This window comes from Caretta caretta, chromosome 1 (assembly GCF_965140235.1).
Source record: "Caretta caretta isolate rCarCar2 chromosome 1, rCarCar1.hap1, whole genome shotgun sequence".
Taxonomy (NCBI): Eukaryota; Metazoa; Chordata; order Testudines; family Cheloniidae; genus Caretta; species Caretta caretta.
The window spans coordinates 339,320,663-339,339,283 of NC_134206.1; the positions used below are offsets into that span (position 1 = coordinate 339,320,663).

General features: G+C 45.7%; 1 protein-coding gene across 4 annotated transcripts in view; it reads right to left on the reverse strand.

Moving 5' to 3' along the window:
• Window positions 1-4,386: 4,386 nt before the first annotated feature.
• PRPF18 (pre-mRNA processing factor 18) overlaps window positions 4,387-18,621 on the reverse strand; it is a 32,483-nt gene continuing 18,248 nt past the window's right edge. For 2 of the 4 annotated variants that reach the window (XM_048836560.2, XM_048836559.2), the window contains 5 exons: window positions 18,224-18,334; window positions 16,569-16,709; window positions 15,818-15,889; window positions 13,689-13,844; window positions 4,387-10,639 (listed from right to left, as the gene is read on the reverse strand). In XM_048836560.2, the coding sequence (XP_048692517.1) occupies window positions 10,559-10,639; window positions 13,689-13,844; window positions 15,818-15,889; window positions 16,569-16,709; window positions 18,224-18,334 (561 nt within the window). In that variant the 3' untranslated portion in view covers window positions 4,387-10,558. The remainder of the gene's footprint in view (window positions 10,640-13,688; window positions 13,845-15,817; window positions 15,890-16,568; window positions 16,710-18,223; window positions 18,335-18,621) is intronic. The other 2 variants (XM_048836561.2, XM_048836562.2) reach the window with 1 other exon arrangement.

Sequence of the window (18,621 nt, forward strand, 5' to 3'; positions counted from 1 at the left end):
GAAAACACAGCTCTGCTCACAGCCTGAAAGTCCAGACCAGCACTTAGGATAGGGCTGGCTTAAAGAAAGCTGCCCACTAACACCCTGGAGGCCAAATACAACGACACATCAGTAGCCATTACAACCTCCCACTCTGCCTTCCTCTAGTACCTAGACTCCCCCTCTCTGAGCTCCGATAAGGGCGTCTTCCCTAATGGTTCCTTTTGTCTTCTTCACCCACTCCAAGAATTTATTCACACCTCTCCGTACACCAGAAATAGCCTCCCGGGCAATAGGTGCCATGTCCCCAACAGACACTCCTAGAAAGCCCAGGTGCTGTTTACACAGCCTGTACACCATGGGGTTTTAGTCCAAAGTGACACTGTGTCTTGTAGCCACGCTGACTACAGAGTGCAAGCTCTTGGGTCAGGGACCAGTTTCTTGTTTGCCACAGCTCAGCCACTGGCCAGCAGAAACTGTAGCCAGTGCCAGCTACGTGGAACAGCACTATGCTGGCCCTACTGAGTAGTAAGCTGTATGACTTTACCCTTCACCCAGAGGGCTGGGTCAGAAGGCTTTTTATAGCCAGATTTGAAATAAGCATCTTTGTAGCCATACTACTTAGCACCAATAACAGCTTTCAGCCAGGGTAGGAAAGTTTTATTAGCCCAGTTTGCAGATAGGAAAACTGAGCCAGCGGTCAAGTCATTTGCGTTAAACTAGCTCAGCACATGCCAGGGTTCCTTCCCCGCTCTGAACTCTAGGGTACAGATGTGGGGACCTGCATGAAAGACCCCCCTAAGCTTACTCTTACCAGCTTAGGGTAACAACTTCTCCGAGGTACAAACTTTGCCTTGTCCTTGAACAGTATGCTGCTGCCACCACCAAGCGTTTTAAACAAACAGGGAAAGAGCCCACTTGGAGACATCTTTCCCCAAAATATCCCCCGAAACCCTACACCCCCTTTCCTGGGGAGGCTTGAGAATAATATCCTAACCAATTGGTTACAAAATCATCAAAGATCCAAACCCTTGGATCTTGGAACAATGGAAAAATCAGTTAGGTTCTTAAAAGAAGGATTTTATTAAAAAAAAAAGAAAGGTAAAAATTATTTCTGTAAAATCAGGATGGAAAATACTTTACAGGGGATTCAGATTCATAGAATCATAGAATATCAGGGCTGGAAGGGACCCCTGAAGGTCATCTAGTCCAACCCCCTGCTCGAAGCAGGACCAATTCCCAGTTAAATCATCCCAGCCAGGGCTTTGTCAAGCCTGACCTTAAAAACCTCTAAGGAAGGAGATTCTACCACCTCCCTAGGTAATGCATTCCAGTGTTTCACCACCCTCTTAGTGAAAAAGTTTTTCCTAATATCCAATCTAAACCTCCCCCACTGCAACTTGAGACCATTACTCCTCGTTCTGTCATCTGCTACCATTGAGAACAGTCTAGAGCCATCCTCTTTGGAACCCCCTTTCAGGTAGTTGAAAGCAGCTATCAAATCCCCCCTCATTCTTCTCTTCTGCAGGCTAAACAATCCCAGCTCCCTCAGCCTCTCCTCATAAGTCATGTGTTCTAGACCCCTAATCATTTTTGTTGCCCTTCGCTGGACTCTCTCCAATTTATCCACATCCTTCTTGTAGTGTGGGGCCCAAAACTGGACACAGTACTCCAGATGAGGCCTCACCAATGTCGAATAGAGGGGAACGATCACGTCCCTCGATCTGCTCGCTATGCCCCTACTTATACATCCCAAAATGCCATTGGCCTTCTTGGCAACAAGGGCACACTGCTGACTCATATCCAGCTTCTCATCCACTGTCACCCCTAGGTCCTTTTCCGCAGAACTGCTGCCTAGCCATTCGGTCCCTAGTCTGTAGCGGTGCATTGGATTCTTCCATCCTAAGTGCAGGACCCTGCACTTATCCTTATTGAACCTCATCAGATTTCTTTTGGCCCAATCCTCCAATTTGTCTAGGTCCTTCTGTATCCTATCCCTCCCCTCCAGCGTATCTACCACTCCTCCCAGTTTAGTATCATCCGCAAATTTGCTGAGAGTGCAATCCACACCATCCTCCAGATCATTTATGAAGATATTGAACAAAACCGGCCCCAGAACCGACCCTTGGGGCACTCCACTTGATACCGGCTGCCAACTAGACATGGAGCCATTGATCACTACCCGTTGAGCCCGACAATCTAGCCAGCTTTCTACCCACCTTATAGTGCATTCATCCAGCCCATACTTCCTTAACTTGCTGACAAGAATACTGTGGGAGACCGTGTCAAAAGCTTTGCTAAAGTCAAGAAACAATACATCCACTGCTTTCCCTTCATCCACAGAACCAGTAATCTCATCATAAAAGGCGATTAGATTAGTCAGGCATGACCTTCCCTTGGTGAATCCATGCTGGCTGTTCCTGATCACCTTCCTCTCATGCAAGTGCTTCAGGATTGATTCTTTGAGGACCTGCTCCATGATTTTTCCAGGGACTGAGGTGAGGCTGACTGGCCTGTAGTTCCCAGGATCCTCCTTCTTCCCTTTTTTAAAGATTGGCACTACATTAGCCTTTTTCCAGTCATCCGGGACTTCCCCGGTTCGCCACGAGTTTTCAAAGATAATGGCCAATGGCTCTGCAATCACAGCCGCCAATTCCTTCAGCACTTTCGGATGCAACTCGTCCGGCCCCATGGACTTGTGCACATCCAGCTTTTCTAAATAGTCCCTAACCACCTCTATCTCCACAGAGGGCTGGCCATCTCTTCCCCATTTTCCCCATTCAAAACACAGAGGATCCCCCTCTGAGCAAAACCTTAAAGTTACAGAAAACAGGAATAAACCTCCCTCTTAACACAGGGAAAATTCACATAAAACAAAAGATAAACTAATCCGCTTTGCCTGGCTTACCTATATTGGTTGCAATATTGGAGACTTGGATTAGGATGGGTTGGAGAAGATGGATTTCTGTCTGGCCTCACTCAGGCCCAAGAGAGAACAACCAGGTAAACAAAGAGCACAAACAAAAGCCTCCCTCCCCCCCCTCCAAGATTTGAAAGTATCTTGTCCCCTTATTGGTCCTTTGGGTCAGGTGCCAGCCAGGTTAGCTGAGCTTCTTAACCCTTTACAGGTAACAGGATGTTGTCTCTGGCCAGGAGGGATTTCATAGCACTGTATACAGAAAGGTGGTTACCCTTCCCTTTATATTTGACAGCACACAAGCTGGCTCCGACTGCAGATACTGGTGAGGTGCTCCTTACTGGGCAGAGGCTACGGCAACAAGAGCCCTAAGTTAGGGGTTGGCCAAACTGCATGTGGCAAAGTCTTCTGCTACCCCCCCTCCCAGGCAGTGGGTTTTCTGGGAGTGCAGCTCTAGCCCTCCAAGAGCCTGAAATTGGTGTGCTCTTTGGCGTATTACTTTACCCTCTTAAACATCCGTCTAGCAGCGTAGGTCTAAAATTGGAATAACTTTAAATCGGTTTTTCAATAGCATTAAAAACAAAGCACCTCATTTCTTCACACTCCAAGGCCCTCAGGAGGGTGACCGGCCTACCTTTGTGTTTGTACAATAGCAATGGGCACAATGGGATTTCCTCTGCTAGCCAGGGCCTCTGGATGCTACTTCAATGCCTTTAGGCTAAGAGTGTTCGTTAAAAGCTGCCCTTTTGGTGTGGCACACAAAAACACCAAGGTTAGCCAGTCGTGCAGCAACACCCTCAAGTAGGCCTGGATTACAGCACTAGCCTTGGTGCTAGGACACCTGGGTTTAAGTCCCTGCTCCATGACAACGTTCCTGTGTGACCTCAGGCGAGTCCCTTCGTCTCACTGGGCCTCAGCTCCCCATCTGTACACCATTTCCCTGCTCCGCAGGTTGGGAGCGTGAGCACGGTGCGAGCTAAATGCACCAAACCCAGTGTCACTCAGCCTCATGTCTACACTGCATTTTAAAAACCCACAACAGCAGCTTGGAGACCAGGTCTACACAGTCTCTGGAGCTGGGGTTGCACGACGGTGCTAAGAATAGTTGCGGAGCCTTTTGGGCTCAGGCACTGAAGCCTGGCGAGTGGGGTGGGATTCAGTGCCTGTGCGTCTACACACCTGGTTTTAGCACCAATAGCGTGAGCCTCGCAAGCCCAAGGCTGCAGGGTTTAAAACACAGTGAAGCGGGACCCTCAGATATCGTGGCAATGGGCACCACATAAAGTACCTTATAGCACAAGTCAGCCACGTGTCTAGTGTTGTCCATGGCAATTGTTGTCAGTAGCTACCGGCGAGGTGCTCCGCTCTGGTTCGATGATGATAACAGTCAGCTGCGTGCGTGTTCCCTCTGTGTGCTGCCCCAGCTCTGCGCAGATAGCTAACACAGCAGACCCCGAGAGAACCCCCCAAAACCACAGACTCTAGTAAGGTACGAAGGAACCCGAGCCAGGTTTATTGTCAAACGAAGCACAGTAATAGTTCCCTATAGACTACACAGGGCATACAACGAATTTGCGCTCTTTGGCAATGGACACAGCTTAGTCAGTGGCAGGACACTCCACTGCCCCCCTGGCTGGACAAAGATGTGTGCTCCCGGACCTGCTTTTATACCGTTGCAGGACAGATTACTCATCATAGTTCAAACGAATCTATCCATCATGTTCTCCTTTTGACCCTGTCTTTAAGATGCACCTGCCTGTTCCTTCTTTAGTCTGTGGAGTGTCTTGCTGCCGTCTTGGCGCAAGTTCCCCTCATTAGCACATATGTGTGTGTGCGCGTGTGCTTCTAACAACCTTTTCTTGCCACTGTCTGAGAGTGGGACCTGCCTCTGGCTCACAGCCCAGATTTACTTAACACTGCCTGGAAGTGCTTTGGTTCAGGCTTTACTTTGGTTCAGGCTTCAGGCCTCAGACTAGGCCTCTGATACAAGAATTAATGTTTCAGGGCCTCCTCTTACTACAGCAATCGTCTCACTACAGTCAAAAACCGATAGTGCCCATGCACCCTGAAAATAAACCTGCCTAGCTTGTCCTTCAACTTCCAGCCTCCGACTGTAGCCAGAGGAACAGTAACTTGAGAGAGGGAGGGGAAGAGCCCACCATGATCACCCTCAATAAAGGCAGCAGATTAGGCTCAGGAAGCCACTCCTTAGCTATGTAAACAAACGGGGGGAGGGGGATTCTGGTGGTGGCATAAAATGCTCCATTTACCCTCCATCAATTCATTGCCAATTTACAGCCTGCTTGCTTTGGGGGCTGCAGTAAAATGACATTTTGGTTTATTTTTCCTACATAATTGATGCACACGCCCTTGTTATATAATACATTTATATCAGTAAATGTCATACCTTGTTGAGGACAAAAGGGACCGTATGATCATTCTTGCATAACATATGTCATAGACATGAAGGAGCACAATTACTGTGCATTACTAAATAGGAGAGAGTCTATGCCAGGGATGGGCAAACTTTTTGGCCCAAGGTACACATCTGGGTGCAGAAATTGTTTGCAGGGCCATCACTGTAGGACTGGGGCAGGGGGTTGAGGTGCAGAGAGCAGGAGGGGGGTCAGGGCAGAGGGTTAGGGGACTCAGGGAAGGGGGTTGGGTGCAGGGCGCAGGAGCGGTTCGGGATTCGGGCTCCAGCTCAGTGCCACTTACCTGAAGCGGCGCCAGGGTGGCAGCAGTGCGCAGCGGGTCTAAGGCAGGCTCCCTGCCTGTCCTGGCCCCGTGCTGCTCCTGGAAGTGGCCAGCATGTCTGGCAGTGGCTCCTGGGAGTGGAGTGGGGTGGGGTGGGGCAGGCGGCTCTGCCTTGTGCTGCCCTTGCCTGCGGGTACTACCCCCGAAGCTCCCATTGGCTATGGTTCCCTGCTCCTGGCCAATGGGAGCTGCGGCGGGCGGTCCCTGTAGGTAAGGGCAGTGCACAGAGCCCTTTCCCCTGCCCTGCCCCCACACGGACTGCAGGGACGTGGTGCCGGCCGCTTCCGGGAGCAGCACGGGTCCAGGGCAGGCAAGGAGCCTGCCTTACCTCCGCTGCACCATGGGGCTGGATTGAAAGCCCTGATGGGCTGGATGCGGCCCGTAGGCCGTAGTTTTCCCTCCCCTGGTCTATGCACACAAGGTTGAATTATATTAGGTCATGTTCTTGGAGCAGGAAGACTGATTCCAAAGTGGTGCTTAGTCTTAACAGGACGTAGGAAGAGTTAAACAGAGCAAACTTTTCCCAACTTACTTTAGACAGTAGCTAAAGTATGAAAAAGTGAGACGCACACTGAAGTATTGCCAGCTCTCACCATTTTTATCACACTATTTGGTATTTTTTCTTGAGCTCCAGCTCCTGGTGGTAAGTGACTATGTGAGCTGCTCAGCGTTTGTTTAAAAAAAAGTTTTTAGTCCTCATGGCTGCAGGGAAAAGCTTGAAAATCTGAATCCTTAAGACTCAAAAGAATGTAAAAGACCCACAATTTATTATTTTTGAAAATCTCATTATTTTTTGGAGCCTAGCTCACAATATTTGAACACTTGGGGTTGGCAGGACTGCATTCTGTTGGTTTTAGTAAACTACCCTTAGATTTGGACTGATTAGATTTTCATCTCTGAATATCAATTAACCATTCATGTATAGTTTGTATTCTGGTAGCAGGAAGAGGTCCCATTCAGAACTGGGGGCTGTAACAGGATGTGCTCTGGTCCTTTAAGGGACGCTTGGCTCCAGTCCAGGTTCAGGCATTCTCTGGGATGTGGCCCTGTGAGCTGATGGAAGGTATAATCTGAACCATGTGACTGGAGGCTGGGACGATATAAGGCTAGAATCTCACTAAGCCTAGCGAGACTAAGGACAAGGCAAGATTCAGAGAGGGGTTCTGCCCCAGAGAGCAGGGGAAGCAAGCCAGGAGGGGCTATGAAAAAGAGCCTGTAAAGAGGCAGGAAAGCTTCAGGGAAGGGAAAGGTGCTCAAGGCCATTGAGAATAAGGGGTTGGGGAGGAGGTTTAGAGACAGCCAAGACAGACAAGGACCTGAGAAGGAAGCCGCTCAGAGGTGACAGCTGTAGCCAGGATGGGATGAAGGATTAATACGCAATTCTATGTCAGAAAGACTACTAAGGCCAGGAAGGGTTGAAGGACAGTTCTGCACTTGGACTCGGAGAGTCAAGCTACCAGTAGGAAAACAGAGGCCTGAATTACCCAACTGGCACGAGGCCTCTTCAGAGCTGAGTGAAAACTGAGGCAGAGATGCATGACCTGCTGCTGTGCTGGTGGCTGTCCAAACCCAGGAACAGATGCCCCTGCCCCTAAGCCCTTACGGTTATTTTTCTTACCACCCAAAAGCACTGCCTACATCTCTGTCCGCAGAGAGAAACCAATGGAGAGGGAAAGTCACCTATGGCCTGGTGGAGGTTTGCTGTTGGTGTTATGAATCTTGACTCATCATTAGTCCTCCTGCTCCTAGAGACCACAGTCATTGGTACGAAAATACCCTGGCTACATTAAAGGCCCCATCCTGCAACCCTCACTCCCATGATTAACAGGTTGTCTTAAGTGGGAGCAATCATACCCAGGTTTCTTGTGTATGAGTAAGGGCTACACTTTATATACATTATGGTAGTGCCTGGAAGCCTCAAACAAAATGAGAACCCCAGTGTGCTAGGCACTGGACAAACACAGTGAGAGTGTCACTGCCATTCCTAAAATCAAGAGGCAGGACTGACCAACAGTAGAGGAGGAACTGAGGCACAGAGATTAAGTGATCTGCCCAAAGTCACACAAGACGCCTGGTAGCAGAGTCAGGATTTGAACCCAGATCTGAGCTCCAGTCTAGAGCTTTTGCTACAAGACCATCTTTCTACTCTAAGGCTACAGGATCAAGGCCTCCTCTGAGTAAGACAGTTTCCTGCTAATGCAAAAACGGTCAAAAAGATCTTAAAAATATACAGGCATCTGGTGAAATCCAGAGGAAAACCCCAGACCTCTAACTCTGAACATACTGTGTCCTTCCAACCTGTAGAACAGCTTAACAGCTGCTGATTCTTGTTGGCTACATCCACCCTCTCAAACTATTTACCCTGGATTTTTCAGAGAGATACCATTAACTATTTCAACACAGTCTGGAAGCTGTGATTTGGGCCAGTCCAGATGCGAGGAGCCTCAAATCTGTGATAAAAGCTGTTGCCATAACAGCGTTCCCATAGTGATACTCCAGGGACTGAAGCTGGCTCACACACTCGGGACAGCTGGAAGCTCTTACATAAAAATGCCTTGAGAAAGTATTTTTCAGTGTCTAGGCTCTCAATACGGTGCCATTCCATAAACTGCAAGGGACTCAAGTTATTCTGTCTTGGGATCCGTTTGACTGGGAGGGCCATATTTTTGGGGCTGTCAGCAAGGAGACATTGCTTAAATTACATTCCTGCTGAAATCTGATTAGATTAAAGGAACATTCACATACAAAACCCAGGTCCCTCCAGGAGGAACATCCCCATTTAAACTATTAGCCACTGCAACATTAAAACAATCCTGGTTGTTCCTGAATGGAACAGGAGAGTTAGCTAATGGTGTTATAAATCTCCAAGGGAATCTGGTTCCCACTAATGCAAATATCATCATTCTGCCTTAAATCATTCCAGGGCTATTTACTTACTGTACCTTTCCAGGCAAAGTACAGTTCTTTTCAATCAGGGCCTGTAATGTGCCTAAATTATTTAGAGGGTTCAAAACTAAGGTCAAGCTAAAGAGGTAGGAACAGATCAACAAACCATCTGGGAGGATAAAGTTGTGGTGTTATAAATATTTCCTGTTGCACTAAACCCTCTCCAGGGGCGGTGTGTGTGTGTACAAAACCCATCAGGCTCGGTTATTAACCAGGCTTCCTAGTGTGCTCTCTTGACAACTGCCCAACTCCTCCCCACAAAAACCAGTCTGTTCTCTAAAGCCCTTTCCCTAAGCTCTTTTCACTGGCTCTTGCTTTTATTGCTTCTAAACCCAGGAAGCTCTCTGTAAAAAGAAAAGGAGTACTTGTGGCACTTTAGAGACCAGCTCTCTGTGTTTTCTCTTGGGTTCCCATACTTCAGACTGAACAATTACTCTGACCAAAGATGCACTTAAAACTCCAGAGACTCCAGCAGGGCCAGGAGATTCCTCTAGAGACTCTGCTAAGTTTTCCAAAAGCAGAACTAGACACAAAGGATCAGCGCCCCACAGCACAATGAATTAGGAGGAAACAACTGTCTTCTAATAACACATTTCCCTTGCCCCCTTCACAGTTAGGATCAGGACTCAAATAAGCACCAACCTGCTAAATGAAACTTGGTGGTACTTCAAGGGTTTGTAAGGGATGGATTGTGAATGATTCAGATTATCACTATGGAGTCTGAGCACACACAAGTCCACATCATAAAAGTGTCACTGTTCAGAAGATCTGATGACTGATGGGACTGGTATTGGGAGAGAAAGCCTCTCTCATTGCTAACAACAGTTTGAACCCAGCCCAGGTCAGCTGCGACTAAAAGTTGTCATCATGTCAGGGCCTTCTGGTGGCCTGTGTTGTGTGTGAGTGATCTAACTCCAGTTCCTACTGGGACAATGTCCATTACCACAAAAACCACTCCCATCACTGGCAGTAATTAGCATCCTCTGCAGAGAGGTCAAAGATTTAAATAAGCAAGAAAAGTGAGCGACCCTCCAAACCCTGGAAATGTCTCTCCAGGACAGGCCAAGGCATATTGGAAGAACAGCCTGGCTGCTGAGCACACAGGAATCACTACTGCTACGACTTCAACAACCATTCAATATTCCACTGTTTCTGTAGTACACGTAACTGAGGGAGCATCATTCCCACTCCTCCCTAATCAGGGTGCATGATAGCAAAGGTCAGTGCCCACTTGAAATACTATACCTGGCCATGGGAGGTCTTGCTTCCACCACTAATTATTCTAACTGCAATGCCCAGCAGGCTGCAATCTTCTCCAGATGTGTAAACTAGAACTCAAACCTAAAGAGCCCAAAGATTCCTTACTCCAAGCTCACAAGGTTCATATTAAAAGCTCCACTAAAAAAAAAAAAAACAACAGATCCATTCAAGATCAAAAACTTTTACCAGTTTGGCTGTACTTTTCAGCTGAGAAATATGTGAGTCTTTTTTCTGATAAATACCACATGAAAGATTAGACACTGAAATGTTCATATTTACAGAAATAATTAGAATTCAGTTTCAACTGTTTCCTTCTAATCATCTGCCCATGCCAACCTCAATGGGAAAGAGTCCAATAAAAGCAACAGATGACCGCGATCTAAGCTTCTGAGCTGTGGGAAAAGAAATAATGTTCGGTCCCTATGATTTCCAGAATAATTAAAATAAAGACACACCCTCCCCCCAAAATCCCAAATGGGTTCAGGATCAGTTGAGTGTAATGTACACAGAGCTTAAAAGAAACATAAATAGAGGTGGTTTGTAGAAATCAAGCTCTAGACAAAGCCCTTGGCTTTATGCTATTGCTCCAGACACACCCCAAGTTTTTAGTCGATTTCAAGCAAAGTCTGGGCTGTTCTCTCCTCTCTCTCTGGGTCTTGGAGAGCAGAAAATGATTTACGCCTTGGGCAGCTGAGAGACTCACAAGGCATTGTACTCCACGCATTTGGATGGGTCTGTTGGGAAGTGTTTCTGGCAAATGGTCATGAGCCTCTTCAACCCCTAGAAAGTCAAGAAAACAAGGAGAGGTCTGTAATAAACCAGCAGCAATCAAACCAACTTAACTATTTCCTGGTCAACTTTGAGTTTCGGGCACAGAAGCGACCCACCCCAGTGTAACCAGGTTTTTCAAAAAGTTAGGCACCTTCCAGAAGACACACGTCTCTTGGACAGGGTAATCGCAAGGAAAGGATTTGCTGAATGCTCCAAACAGCAGAGGGAATAGTGGGGCATAATCTATTAATTTAGTCCGTCGTTCAAACAGATTCATGGGACAACACGTATCAGTAACTGTCACTAGCTGTTTAGACCTTAGGAAACTGGTTACCTCCTCCGGGAGAGGAAACTGGCACTATCAGGTTAACTGTGATAAATACTTTCACTATTTGTACTTTTTGCTTCTTATACTATACTCAGGTTTAAAATTAATTACCTCACCCACCTTGTCTCTCTCTTATCCTGGGTACACTACTACTGCCTAAGCTATCTGACAATATCATTTGGACTCTCTAAAAAAAAAAAAAAAAAAAAAATGACACGTAAACAGCACACAGAGTGAAGAATAAAGTGACCCCAGCTTCGGCTGTGGTGTGCTAGGCTGCAATGGCAAGGTACCACTAGCTGGCAGGTGTGACACATGCTTGCCATGAATTCTGCAACCCCTGCGGCTTTAGATTTAGGTTTTCAGGGTTCATTAATTTGTGGGGGGGGGGGGGGGGAAGGGGGACTAGTGCAGCGGATCTCTACCTTTTTCTTTCTGAGGCCTCCCCAACATGCTATAAAAACTCCACGGCCCACCTGTGTCACAGTAACTGGGTTTCTGCATATAAAAGGCAGGGTAGCAAGCAGGGCAATTGCCTGGGGCTCCTGGCCACAAGGCCCCCCCATGAAGCTACACTGCTCAGGCTTCAGGGTGGCAGGGCTCAGGGCCCTGGGCTTCAGCCCCATGCCAGGGGGGCTGCGGCTTTCTACTGTGGGCTCCAGTGAGTCTAACACTGGCCCTGCTTAGTGGCCCCCTGAAACCTACTCATGGACCCCCAAGGGGCCCTGGACTGCTGGTTGAGAACCACTGCACTTTAATGTAGTACAGTTTCAAACAGCACTAGGTTAAAGCGCACTAGGAAACCTTTACTGAGCACCAGCAGGGTCTGCATGGTCCAATTAACGTGTAATATGTTAAAGCGCTTTAAAAGCCATGCCCCCGTAGGACACATTGCTGCTCCACATAGACAAGGGCTTAGAGACAAGTAACCATTTCTGGTGTTTTCTCAGTGCTTATGGTTAAACACCATTTATTTTATTCTATTTTAAAGCAGGGGCATTTTACTGGTGTTTATCGGTTAAAACCAAAAATCAGAAGCCCTAAATGATCACCCTTTGCTTTGGATGCTGTAACCGTGGACTTCTAGCAAACAAATCAAAGTGCACCTGACACTGTTGGGCTGAGCAGCAAAGATCCTGCATAACCCAAATACAAACAGTATCTACTAAAGACTATTATGTGTGTTTGTAGTGAAGACAAAGCACACACATGCGTAAACGTTAACCCTGCATATGATTGTACAATTAGCCTTGTGGTTGAGCAGCATAGACCTGAAAATTTTTCCCACAGTGAAGGAGGATTGGGACGGATTTGTACAGAAATCTGCACAGTTGGGAGATGAACACAAGGATCCCCTGGACAGGCAAATTTAGCCCGTATTAGAGATAATGGGAAGAGAAACCTCTGCAGGACAGTCAAATACACTGCAACTTGAGAAGGCTACTCGAAGAAGATATCACATAGCCCTCTGGGGTAAGGATTATCCCCATGTTAGAGAAGAAGGAACATAAATGGAGGGACTTCCCAAGGCTACAGATGAAATTTATATTAAAGCCCCCATAGAGCTCAGTTTTTAGCCCCCAGAGCTGAAACCCTCCTCTGACTTAAGTGCCTAAAGGCCCCTAAGTACAGTATTTTCAGAGAGAACGGCATGAAGATGCTGAAACTTAACTTGAGGTATTTCAGAAAATACACAGCTTCAAACATGTCTCAGTCAGGGGCCCCAAAAGCAATCTGAGTGACACTTCCTTTTCCTCTAAGTGACTTCTGTGAATGTCCGAAACGGGGGGCAATGTGAGGAAGACATTTCCTCAGATGATCAGCAAAATAAAAGATACTCTCCTTTTCCCCTACGGTAATGTGACAGCAGAGATGGCATCATGGTTCATAGCAGGAGCTGGAAGCCATGGGAGTCTTGGTATTGCAGCAGGAAGGACCGCTCAAAAGGGCCTGGGGTAGAGGCCACTGGCTAGTAGGGAAGTTCCTTGCCCCATGGAACTATTTCTGCAGGTCCCATAGAGAAGGTAGGAGGGCTTTACTTGAGAGCTGCTGCTGCTACAGCCAAACATGTATTTATATGGGATAAGGAGAGGGGTAATCCTCTCAGACCCACCTGCTCCCCTCTGCTGAGGGACCCTACCGTACATCATCAGAAAAGCTTGTACACCAATTCTTAAAGGAATCATTTTTTTCAGTTCAGGATGTAATTTAACAGGGGGCTCTATCTGAACCTGGAATGTTGTACCCATTTTGAGTTGGTGTCCCTTTAAGGAGAGTTACACTAAGAGAACCACCATGTCTGTCTGGCTGCAGAAATACAAGACCAAGTTGGAAACTTGTTTCATTGTTCAGTCAATTCAACAACAGTATCATAAACTCCAGACAATATGTGATGTTAATGCTAGAGGTTAGAAAATGATGGAGCCCAGGAGACTGAAGCATGAGTTTATAGCTATTTCAGCCGTAATGCAGAATCATGATAGGTGATGGAAAAAGACTTATTAGACTCCATCCCTAAACCACAGCAGGAGAGCCCCAACGGGTCCAGGATGCCTTGGTTATTAAACGGATACTGCATTCAGTCAGAGCCAAAAGGCAACAGCCCGTACCTACCACCTTTTATTTTTGCCATATCATTTGTGCTTATAAAATTTGCACTATTCAAAGGTCTTCCTAACTTTTAATGTGTAGCCTCTGGAATCCCGAGTCTAACACTCCTTAAGCCCTTACCTGAATATATTTCCTCTGAGTCTCATCGTTCAAAACATGGGCCACATGCTTAGAGAAAATCTTTTCCCGGCCAGTTCGGGCATGGATGCCAACCATAGTGACACCAATAGGCCAGGGAGCATTTCCAATGGCCATTTGAAGGTAGGCATCATTAGCCTGAAAAAAAAGTTTATAAATACTTAGAAAAGCAGAGAGAGACACAGACAGGCTAAAAGCTCAGGGTCTAGAATCCATACAGCACTGGCCTGCAGAACCTGGAAATCTACATTCCCCAGCAGTCAGCAACTAGCTGTGAAACCCCCTGGCAAAGTTTGAGTCTTATCCCCGGCTCTAGTGACTGGTCCAGAGGATAGCAGCCTACTACTGCTACCAGTTACTCAATTAGCAGAGTAACAGAGGTCTGCGTTGTAGATCAAAAGATCTATATCCAGCTCATGCTGGGAGGGTCAGTATGGTTCGACATAATGAAATTTGTTTTTTGAGGGCTTTTTTTAAATTAGGAAATAGTCTACAAAATGTTCAAAAGAATGCTTAATTTTGCAATTGTAACAATCAAAAGTTGGGAAATGCCAGAATTACATGATCGCATACTATATTTTCCACAGGACTCCTGCCTCATGCAGTGTACAGGCTAGCATGAGTCAGGGTTGTGTAGTGAAGGATGCTGTTTGTAGGAGGAAGCTGGAAGATGTGCAGCAAATGAGGCAGGGGATTGTAGGAAGAGAAAGGATGGCTTCCTGGTTAAGGAAGTTGAATGCCACTCTGGAGAACTGGCATCTGTTCCTGCTTTGACACAGCGTGGTATGTGATGCAGAGGTTAATGGTTTGCCTTAATTCTGGCATTTCCCTATTTTCAAGTGCTTGATTTTGCTACCTTTTAATATATTTGGATGTAATTAAATACATAGCATGCATAGTGTACACCATTCTGTACAAACCAAAGAGTATCCAAGACAGCAGACTGTGACAAAGGACAACTCTTGCTAAGAATTGAGATGGGGAAATAAAGAAGGAGACAATGTGTTTTTAAAAGTTCCAAGCCTCACAAAAGCTTCCATGTGTGAACTCAAAGTGCCCAGTTCAGTCGACTTAATGAGTATAAAATCAAGCACCTGTGAAACAGATAGGCACAGCTGATCCACCAACATAATATACTATAGCCCTATTGCTCTCCTTGCAAAGAGCTGGAAGGGGATCTTTTAGACTACACAAAGCATAACTGAAAAATACACTTTGGCCTTAAAGTGACTTGAATTAAACTTGTCCTAGGCCAGCAAATTTTAAGAAAAGTCAGAAACAAAATCAGGCTTGGTTATTAGGCAGATTACCCCAAATCCTCACAAGTCTTATCATACTGCTGGGAAAGTGAGGGGAATTACAAGGCTCCATTTCTCCTGCCACCCACACAAGCTACCATAGAACTACCATTGGCATTCCAGTTTCATTTCTGGAGGTGGCTACAGAACGCTCAAAGTAAAATGTAACACTTTGATTGTTCTTGTATGCCAAACCTCTCACTCCTCCTTTAATCACACTGTGTTCACTAAACTTTTTAATAATTTACCCTCAACATCACCCCCTCTTTAAGCTTGTACAGGACTATTGATGTGGGTACGTCCAATACAGGATGTAGGGAGGGACAAGGTCTTATGTGTGTTTGATATTTTACATACAGCAGTCAAACACATAATGTGGTATTAATTGAGAGATAATGTTGAAATTTCCATTCAAGTTTCCTCTGCAAGTTAATATAATCATTTACAGCAAGATTCTGCCTGGACTTGCAACTGCACTGACTTCAACAGTCTCTCAGGTTGTAAATCAAGCAGGGTTTGACCATAAAGCAGGAGATGTATCCAAGACACTTCCAAGCTGCCCTCTTTTCCTGAGAATTAAATACCATACCAGAACCTGGAAACTTGTCATTCAGTTCCAGGAACTATACAATCAGTGAATTCCCCACATCCCTTTACCTGGTGCCTAACCAGCAGAGGCTGATGTCAGTTTTGTTTGAACATGTGTTCTCTCTAACGACATGCCTCTGAGAAGCCAAAATGAAACATTCACAGTATATCATCCAATTAATACTACATGGCTTGAACACTTTAGAAGCTTATAAGTAAGCATACCTTCACGTATTCCCTTTGCAACATGAATTTAATAATATCTGTTATTGATTCTTTGATGTCTGCAGGGAGAGTCTGAAAGAGGAAAAAACATTAGTTTTACTTCTGAGAAATACATAGCTTTTGAAAGCGATAGTATTTTGCACTTACACAGAGCTTTGCGGCCACAAATCTCAAGCACTTTAAAGAGGATAAATATCTCCATTGTATAAATCAGGGGTTTTCAAAGTGGGGTAAGCGAGTTCTCGTCAGGGGGCACGCAAGGAAAATCCTGTATTGGCGGACAACGCACTTTGTTTAGTAACACTTGGCAATCTAATCGTAGGTATATAGTGACCCTATCTCAGACAGGGATATGCGACATGCATTATTTGGAAATGGGTACGCAGCCTAAAATGTTTGAAAACCACTGGTACAAATGAAGTAACTGAGGCACACACAGGTTATGTAACTTGTGCCAGAGTTGTGAATAAAACATAAGCAACCCATTGGATCACTGATACACATTATGACATTTGGGAAGGCATCTATTTTAGGCAGGCACTAGGATTCAGTGGTTAAACAGGAGTGCGAGTCAGAGACTGGGTTTCTGTTCCCAACTGCGTCACTGAATGACCTTGAGCAAGTCACTTAGCCTCTCTGACTCCACTTCCCCATCTGTACAATGGAGACAATCAATAAGAAGCACTACGCAGTTAGGAAGCAGAGGTGAAGAGAAGTCCGGCTGGACCCTGTCATTTTGAAGATCCCTCACCCTTTTCCGCAGTTTTCTGAAGAGAGGTCTCAGATAGGATTCTGTCTGCTTTTGTGTGGCACTGTTCAGTTTCCCCTGCACACCGCGTTTCACGTAATCCTCTCTGGCATTCAACTCCTTCGCCCAGACACCCAGAAGAAACTGGAAAAGGAAGGAGTAAATTTATGCCACGGTGCCACCTAGTGGCTACACCAGTAAAATGTCTGCATAAAAGTGCAGCATAAATGTCAAAACTAAAAAAAGCAGGGTTTCAGGAGGGACTTGAATGAAAAGAGGCAAGGAACCGGACATGCCATAAGAGGTGGCAGGTATGAAGGTACAAAGAGGAGAGGAAGAAGGAAACTAGGGAGATGCTGAGGTGGACATCAGTGATGGAGGCAAGTTGGACTATAAAATGAAAGCAGAGATGTAGGTGCGAGATGCCAACAGCCTCAGGCTCACTTAGAATGGACATGCGCCCAGCACTCCCTTCAGACCACGGCCCACAAAATGTCTAACACATTGTATGTGAAGCCAAATACATGACTAGGGGCACCACACTTCATAGCTTGTGCAGGTCAAACTCACTGACACACCAGGGGCCCCCTGCATCTGCCTATTTCCCTCAACACACACACACACACACACACCTCCCTATGTGCCCCCCTTTTATCCGCCTCTATTTCTGGGACTCCTCGAAATCTCCTCCAATGCCAGAAGCTGTGTGCCACCCTTTCCTCTCCCCATCACCAGGGGTTCTGTGTGCCCTCATCCCAGTTCCACCCTTTCTCCCCATGGTAGGAGCTCTGTATGCCCTCATTTCCCCTTACACCTGCAAACAGCATTCCCTGAAATTTTAAAGATGATCAGATGCAGCATTAATGCATACCAGACAAACATAAAAACACCATCAAATTGAACGTAGGGCCTCAAAAGCTCAGCCAACACATCCAACTTGCCCTCACTTTAATACCTGAACTGTCGGAGAGAGCCAGGCTTATCTTAAAATTCTTACGTCTGGATACCATCAAAAAACACTCAATATACCAACTCACATGACTAGTTACAGCTCAAAGGTCATGGGACTTTTGATACTCTAATTAGTTACCTGAGGACCAAGATATATGACTGAATCACCAGGTGGGTTTCTAGCCAGGAAAACAGTTTACTTTACCCTAGTTGCCTAAACATGAGTTTCTTCAGTGAAGCCATAGGTGGAGGCCAGTGGAATTCTCTTTAATTCCCTTACTAAATCTGGTGAAAACAGATGGAATTTCATTTTCTCCAATATGCACTGCTTTTCTTTTTAAAAAATGGAGTTTTTTGTATGCACCATATTAGTACATAGTGACCATAATCCTGCTTAATCTCTCTAAATTTAAGAACAATTGCTACTGAATTCATTGTCACAGAACAAGGCATAACCAAAACCATGTTAATGAAGACTGGAAAATAAGGACCTATTCTTCAGAAGTGCTAAGCACCACCAGCTCCTGCTGGAAATAATGAGAGCTCCCAGGCACTGAGCACTTTTGAGAATCCCACCCTAAGTGTGGAAATAAAAACTGACATGCAGAATAACCACAACTGGCATTTCTATCCTGAGTATATTCAGCCACATTTGAATCTTTGCTACGGCTCAAATATAACTAATTAACCAAGTTAAAGTTCTTTACCTTCAAAAATTTGGTTATGATGTCCATGTCTTTGTGATCATCACCTTGTCCTAAGGATTCTCCCAAAGCCTGAAAGAGGGGGGGGAAAAGCCAAAGCAATTCCTCATCCTTCTGTGATACATATTTGTCAAAAAAGGAAAGTTGTCAGGTGCATCACCAATGTTTAGAAATGCAATTTTTACAGCCAGTAGTCTCAAACATTTTGGGAACAGAGTGACAATAATCCAGCACATGTCATCAACATCCATGAAACTATGAATGATATCGAGTGATGAAGAACCAGTTTTACATTTCAGAAACCTAAATCATGATTTTTAATCTAAAAGCATCCCTTGACTATTAATAATTGGCCTGATTTGCAAAGATGTTCAGCACCCATAGCTCAAATGGATTTCAAT